The 7,500-nt window shown below is 47.6% G+C and overlaps 1 protein-coding gene across 2 annotated transcripts in view; it reads left to right on the top strand.

The window, feature by feature from the left end:
• LOC123992826 (unconventional myosin-VIIa-like) overlaps nucleotides 1–7,500 on the top strand; it is a 68,156-nt gene that overhangs the window by 33,771 nt on the left and 26,885 nt on the right. For both annotated transcript variants that reach the window (XM_046294378.1, XM_046294377.1), the window contains 9 exons: nucleotides 415–568; nucleotides 687–763; nucleotides 1,392–1,511; nucleotides 1,704–1,846; nucleotides 2,564–2,774; nucleotides 4,339–4,474; nucleotides 4,814–4,920; nucleotides 6,383–6,520; nucleotides 6,722–6,880. In XM_046294378.1, coding sequence (XP_046150334.1) covers nucleotides 415–568; nucleotides 687–763; nucleotides 1,392–1,511; nucleotides 1,704–1,846; nucleotides 2,564–2,774; nucleotides 4,339–4,474; nucleotides 4,814–4,920; nucleotides 6,383–6,520; nucleotides 6,722–6,880 — 1,245 coding nt within the window. The remainder of the gene's footprint in view (nucleotides 1–414; nucleotides 569–686; nucleotides 764–1,391; nucleotides 1,512–1,703; nucleotides 1,847–2,563; nucleotides 2,775–4,338; nucleotides 4,475–4,813; nucleotides 4,921–6,382; nucleotides 6,521–6,721; nucleotides 6,881–7,500) is intronic.

The following is a 7,500-nucleotide window of genomic DNA, read 5'->3' as shown; positions in this document are numbered from 1 at the left end:
CTCCCCTCCCCTCCCCTCTCCTCTCCTCTCCTCCCCTCCCCTCCCCTCTCCCCCCTCCCCTCCCCTCCCCTCCCCTCCCCTCCCCTCCCCTCCCCCTCCCCTCCCCTCCTCACCTCCCCTCCCCTCCTCACCTCTCCTCTCCTCTCCTCTCCTCTCCATTCCATTCCATTCCATTCCATTCCTCTCCTCTCCTCTCCTCTCCTCTCTCTCTCTCCTCCTCCTCTCCTCCTCCTCCCTCCCCTCCCCTCCTCTCCTCCCTCTCCTCTCCTCTCCTCTCCTCTCCTCTCCCTCTCCTCTCCTCTCCTCTCCATTCCATTCCTCCCCTCCCCTCCCCTCCCCTCCCCTCCCCTCCCCTCCCCTCCCCTCTCCTCTCCTCTCCTCTCCTCTCCTCTCCTCTCCTCTCCTCTCCTCCAGGGGAAGTGTACTGTATGTGATGGTCGTGATGATATGAAGGAGTATTCAAACATCCAATCAGCAATGAAGGTGTTGATGTTCTCTGACACTGAGAATTGGATGATCTCCAAACTATTGGCCTCTATACTACACATGGGGAACCTGCGTTATGAAGGTAATATGTACACACATACAAATATACACACTCACACACATATACACACACACTCATATATATTGTAATGACATCATGCTGACTTCACTGTCACCTATCTCGAACCCCTGACCTCTAGCTCGTACCTATGACAACCTGGATGCCTGTGAGGTGGTCCGCAGCGTAGACCTGACTTCTGCTGCTACACTGCTGGAGGTAACACACGCTCACACACACTGTACCCATAAACCTACCGTACATACACACACCTACTCTATCCACTGAGGGGTTATACAGCAGTGACCTGTAACCTGAACTATCATAGCTGCCAGAGAGCTACAGGTGAGTGCTAGATCACTGGGGGATGGAGACAAGGAGGTGGAGGGAAAGATGGAGGGAGGGAGGGAAAGAGGGAGAGAGGAGGAGGAGGGAGGGAGGGAAGAGGGAGAGAGGAGGAGGAGGGAGGGAGGGAGGGAAAGAGGGAGAGAGGAGGAGGAGGGAGGGAGGGAAAGAGGGAGAGAGGAGGAGGAGGGAGGGAGGGAAAGAGGGAGAGAGTAGGAGGAGGGAGGGAGGGAGAGAGGAGGAGGAGGGAGGGGGGAAAGAGGGAAAGAGGAGGAGGGAGAGAGGAGAAGGAGAGAGAGAGCTAACAGTGTTTACTGAATAACATGACAGGAAGCACCTCCTAGTGGCACACTGGTGAAACACAAACCTGGACTGTTGACACCATTGGTTGATTGTGTGAAAGAAGTGTGTTTTCTGACTTAATGTTGATGTGTGTGTGTGTGTGGGGGGGGGGGGGGGGGGGCTGCCTGTGTGCATCGTCTGTGGTCATGTGTGTGTGTAGGTGGACTGTAAAGACCTGATGAACTGTCTGACCAGTAGGACTCTGATCACTAGAGGAGAAACAGTCTCCACTCCCCTCAGTATAGAGCAGGCACTGGACGTACGGGACGCCTTCGTCAAGGTAACACACACACACACACACACACACACACACACACACACACACACACACACACACACACACACACACACACACACACACACACACACACACACACACACACACACACACACACACACACACACACACACACACACACACACACATATTAACATGCTCTCTGGCATATGTATATTGTGCGTGTGTGTGAAGGGGATCTACGGTCGTCAGTTTGTGTGGATCGTAGAGAAGATCAATGCAGCGATCTACAAGCCTCCATCCCACGAGCCCAAAGCCCTCAGACGCTCCATAGGACTACTAGACATCTTTGGCTTCGAAAACTTCACCATCAACAGGTACACACACACACACACACACACACACACACACACACACACACACACACACACACACACACACACACACACACACACACACACACACACACACACACACACACACACACACACACACACACACACACACACACACACACACACACACACACACACACACACATACACATTCACACACTCACACTCACACTCACACACACACACACACACACAGACACGCACAGCCTAGAAATCTTTGGCTTCAAAAACTTCACAACCAACAGACGCACACACACACACACACATACACACACTCAAACTCACACTCACACACCTGTCTACAGCTAACCTTGTGGGGACACACAATTCAGTCCCTTTCAAAATCCTATTTTCCTAACCCTAAACCTAACCCTAACCTGTACTCTTACCCTAGCCCTAACCTTAACCCTAACTCTAACCCTAACCTTAACCCAAAAACCGAACCTTTTCCCTAAACCTAAATCTAGCTCCTAACCCTAAAACTAACCCTAGCTCCTAACCCTAACACTAATTCTAACCTTAACCCTAAACTCCCTAGAAATAGCATTTGACCCTGTGGGGACCAACAAAAGGTCCCCAGTTGGTCAAAATTGTGTTTGTTTACTGTTCTTGTGGGGACTTCTGGTCCTCACAAGAATAGTTACACACACACACCTGCCCTGCGTTCATGTGTGTGTATGTGTGTCTCCCCATTAACAGTTTTGAGCAGCTGTGCATTAACTTTGCCAACGAGAACCTGCAGCAGTTCTTTGTGAGGCATGTGTTCAAACTGGAGCAGGAGGAGTACAACCTGGAGCACATTAACTGGCAACACATCGAGTTCACAGACAACCAGGACGCCCTGGACATGATCGCTATCAAACCCATGAACATCATCAGCCTCATAGACGAGGAGAGCAAGTTCCCCAGGGTAATGATGACATTATAACCCCAAGGTAGAGGAGAGGGGAGAGGAGAGGAGGATAGGGGGGGGGGGTGAGAGGGATGAGAGACATGATCGCTATCAAACCCATGAACATCATCAGCCTCATTGACGAGGAGAGCAAGTTCCCCAGGGTAATGATGACATTATAACCCCAAGGTAGAGGAGGGGAGAGGAGAGAGGAGGGGGGTGAGAGGGATGGAGACATGAGGGGGAGGAGAGCAAGTGAGAGGGATGAGAGAGACATGATCGCTATCAAACCCATGAACATCATCAGCCTCATAGACGAGGAGAGCAAGTTCCCCAGGGTAATGATGACATTATAACCCCAAGGTAGAGGAGAGGGGAGAGGAGGAGGATAGGGGGGATGAGAGGGATGAGAGACATGATCCAATCAAACCCATGAACATCATCAGCCTCATAGACGAGGAGAGCAAGTTCCCCAGGGTAATGATGACATTATAACCCCAAGGTAGAGGAGAGGGGAGAGGAGAGGAGGATAGGGGAGGGGGGATGAGAGGGATGAGAGACATGATCCAATCAAACCCATGAACATCATCAGCCTCATAGACGAGGAGAGCAAGTTCCCCAGGGTAATGATGACATTATAACCCCAAGGTAGAGGAGAGGGGAGAGGAGAGGAGGATAGGGGAGGGGGGATGAGAGGGATGAGAGACATGATCCAATCAAACCCATGAACATCATCAGCCTCATAGACGAGGAGAGCAAGTTCCCCAATATAACTACATTATAAGTAGATATAGTACATATACATATGTATGATCTTAATTTGACCACCCTGTTGCAGGAAATGTCAAATGTGTAGTGTATTTGAGTTTTTAAAAGGCTTCTGAAGTTTGTAATTTCCACTTAGAAATTTCAGACTTGATTTTCCCATATGTACAATGTATCAACCCATAAAATTATAATCCACATAATATTTCACATTTCCTGTAGCTGCAGGATTCTTTTCCTGCTGTAGCAAACTGGCTAAAATTAAGATCCTACATCTGTAGTTTCCTAACGTAGAAGGAAGAGGAGCGAGAAAGAAGAGAGGTAACAATTATAGATGGATACAGTATAATGTACTGTATCCACAGAGAATGAATGTGTAATCAGATATTTGTGTAAACCTGCTCTATCCCTCTCACCTACTCTCTCACCTTCTCTCTCTCTTTCGCTCTCTCTCTCTCTCACTTTCTCTCTCTCTCTTTCTCTCTTTCTCTTTCTCTCTCTCTCTCTGTCTCACCTCTCTCTCTCTCTCCCTCCCTCTCTCTCTCTCTCTCTCTCTCTCTCTCTCTCTCTCTCTCTCTCTCTCTCTCTCTCTCTCTCTCTCTCTCTCTTTCGCTCTCTCTCTCTTTCGCTCTCTCACTTTCTCTCTCTCTCTTTCTCTCTTTCTCTTTCTCTCTCTCTCTGTCTCACCTCTCTCTCTCTCTCTCCCTCTCTCTCTCTCTCTCTCTCTCTCTCTCTCTCTCTCTCTCTCTCTCTCTCTCTCTCTCTCTCTCTCTCTCTCTCTCTTTCTCTCTTTCTCCCACCTCTCTCTCTGTTTCAGGGTACAGACACTACTATGTTGAATAAGTTGAACTCTCAACATAAATTGAACACCAACTACATCCCTCCTAAGAACACTTATGAGACTCAGTTTGGCATCCAGCACTTTGCTGGGGTGGTCTACTATGAGACACGAGGTAAGTGACAACATTATGACAACATGATTATCACGTACTGACTGACTGATTATTACATGCAACATGATGACCAAATTCAGCAACTCTTGGAGGACAGTGGAAGTTGATAAAATGCTTATTTAATGTTAAAAGCAACATGTTTTCGCCCATAGCCTTCATCAGGGTTTTGTGATGACCACCCTCAATGGAAAAGTCACTGTAAAGGGTTCTTCACAGGACTAATAGAGCATAGGATAGGACACAAAAGGCATATCAATAAACATGAATAACCAATAGGCTTATCAATAACCAATAGCCTTATCAATAACCATTAATAACCAATAGGCTTATCAATAATAGGTTTCTTGGAGAAGAACAGAGACACCCTGCACGGTGACATCATTCAGCTGGTTCACTCCTCCAGGAACAAGTTCATCAAGCAGATCTTCCAGGCCGATGTTGCCATGGTAATGCAACCTCCGTCACCCAAGCAACCCTTCGCCCTAGCAAACACACAGTCACTCGACCTACCCCTCCTCGCTACACCTTGATGACATCACAGATCACTCACTACCTGTTGGCTAGTTTCTCTGAGGGGTCATCATGAAGCGTTCCAGACAGACGGCTGTCTGTTCTGGTTATCTTATGATCTGTGTCCCAAATGGCACCCTATTAGAAGTAATGTACTAAATAGGGAATATGGTGCCATTTGGCATGTAGTTGTCTCAAGGGTTGTTTTCTCTGAATGTCATGCTGCTTGCACACTTCTCCTCCCTCTGTAGCTTCACTAATGTGTGGCAAGATGCTAACATTACACTGTCTCTCGTCTGTCTGTCTGTCTGTCTGTCTGTCTGTCTGTCTGTCTGTCTGTCTGTCTGTCTGTCTGTCTGTCTGTCTGTCTGTCTGTCTGTCTGTCTGTCTGTCTGTCTGTCTGTCTGTCTGTCTGTCTGTCTGTCTGTCTGTCTGTCTGTCTGTCTGTCTGTCTGTCTGTCTGTCTGTCTGTCTGTCTGTCTGTCTGTCTGTCTGTCTGTCTCCGTCCGTCTGTCTGTCTGTGTGTCTGTCTGCGTGTGTGTCTGTCTGCGTGTGTGTTTGTATCTGTGTATCACACATGGGTTTGTTTGTATCTGTGTGTCTACGTATCACACGTGTGTGCATGCACAGGTATGTATGTCTGCCTTAGTGTCTGGTTGGCTACCTTCTGGGTGATAATATGGGCCAACCTGATACTCCTCTGAAGTTAAAAGAAGAAAACAGGATAGATAATATCCATCCCCTCCTCCCTCCCTCCATCCGCTGGCTGTGTATAGCAGACATATCGTCTCTCGTTCTGTGGAGCGAGAGGTGACATCCCTTCCTGTCTACCTGCTGGTTCTCTCTCACCTCTGTAAAGATGTTGCTTTCCCGTTTAATTCAAGTTGTTTTGAGGGGAAAAGGGGGGTGCAACTCAATATTAGGAAGGTGTCCTTAATGTTTGTACACTCAGTATATTTAGACCTTGAGTTTTAAAGAACAATTGCTTTGATATAACTGTTGTTGGCATTACTACAGTTCTAACCTTTACATAGTTGTTTTTACAATGAGACGTGTAGGACATTTTAACCATTGTCAAAATATATCTGTCACAATATGAGCTACATTTAGTCTGGTTTCCTGTGGAGGGAATAAAAGGGAACTTAACAGAGTGGAAGAGAGAATGGAAAAAGGAGAGTAAGAGAGAGAGGAAAAGGGATTAGAATCCATTGTTACTAACCCATGTTGGTGTGTGTGTGTGTGTGTGTGTGTGTGTGTGTGTGTGTGTGTGTGTGTGTGTGTGTGTGTGTGTGTGTGTGTGTGTGTGTGTGTGTGTGTGTGTGTGTGTGTGTGTGTGTGTGTGTGTGTGTGTGTGTGTGTGTGTGGTACATGCTTGTGTGTGTCTGTGTGTGGTTGTAGGGGGCGGAGACCAGGAAGCGCTCTCCCACTCTGAGCAGTCAGTTCAAGCGTTCTCTGGAACTGCTGATGAGGACTCTGAGTGTGTGTCAGCCCTTCTTCGTACGCTGCATTAAACCCAATGAGTACAAGAAACCCATGGTGAGTATGTGTGCGTGTGTGTGTGTGTGTGTGTGTGTGTGTGTGTGTGTGTGTGTGTGTGTGTGTGTGTGTGTGTGTGTGTGTGTGTGTGTGTGTGTGTGTGTGTGTGTGTGTGTGTGTGTGTGTGTGTGTGTGTGTGTGTGTGTGTGTGTGTGTAAAAATTTAATTGTTGTGTGTATATCTGTCTGTCATCTCTCCCAGCTGTTTGACAGGGAGCTGTGTGTTCGTCAGCTGAGGTATTCAGGCATGATGGAGACCATTCGTATCCGCAGAGCTGGTTATCCAATCAGATACACCTTTGTTGAGTTTGTGGACCGCTACAGAGTCCTCATGCCAGGAGTCAAACCTGCCTACAAACAGGTAAGCAACCGTTAGAGTTCATATCTGCCAGCTGTTTGAAAGGGAGCTGTGTGTTCATCAACACTAAAAGCCTTCTAATAAGTATTCGCCAAAGCTTGCCTTGGCTGTGACTGTTGTCAATGGTTACCTGTCCACTGATGTTACCTGTCCACTGATGTTACCTGTCCACTAAGGTTACCTGTCCACTAATGTTACCTGTCCACTAATGTTACCTGTCCACTAATGTTACCTGTCCACTGATGTTACCTGTCCACTGATGTTACCTGTCCACTGATGTTACCTGTTCACTGATGTTACCTGTCCACTGATGTTACCTGTCCACTGATGTTATCTGTCCACTGATGTTACCTGTCCACTGATGTTACCTGTTCACTGATGTTACCTGTCCACTGATGTTACCTGTTCACTGATGTTACCTGTCCACTGATGTTCACTGATGTTACCTGTCCACTGATGTTACCTGTCCACTGATGTTACCTGTCCACTGATGTTCACTGATGTTACCTGTTCACTGATGTTACCTGTCCACTGATATTACCTGTCCACTGATGTTACCTGTCCACTGATGTTATCTGTCCACTGATGTTACCTGTCCACTGATGTTACCTGTCCACTGATGT

Source organism: Oncorhynchus gorbuscha, linkage group LG13 (assembly GCF_021184085.1).
Source record: "Oncorhynchus gorbuscha isolate QuinsamMale2020 ecotype Even-year linkage group LG13, OgorEven_v1.0, whole genome shotgun sequence".
In the NCBI taxonomy this organism is placed as follows: domain Eukaryota; kingdom Metazoa; phylum Chordata; class Actinopteri; order Salmoniformes; family Salmonidae; genus Oncorhynchus; species Oncorhynchus gorbuscha.
This window is presented reverse-complemented; position numbering and strand designations above follow the sequence as displayed.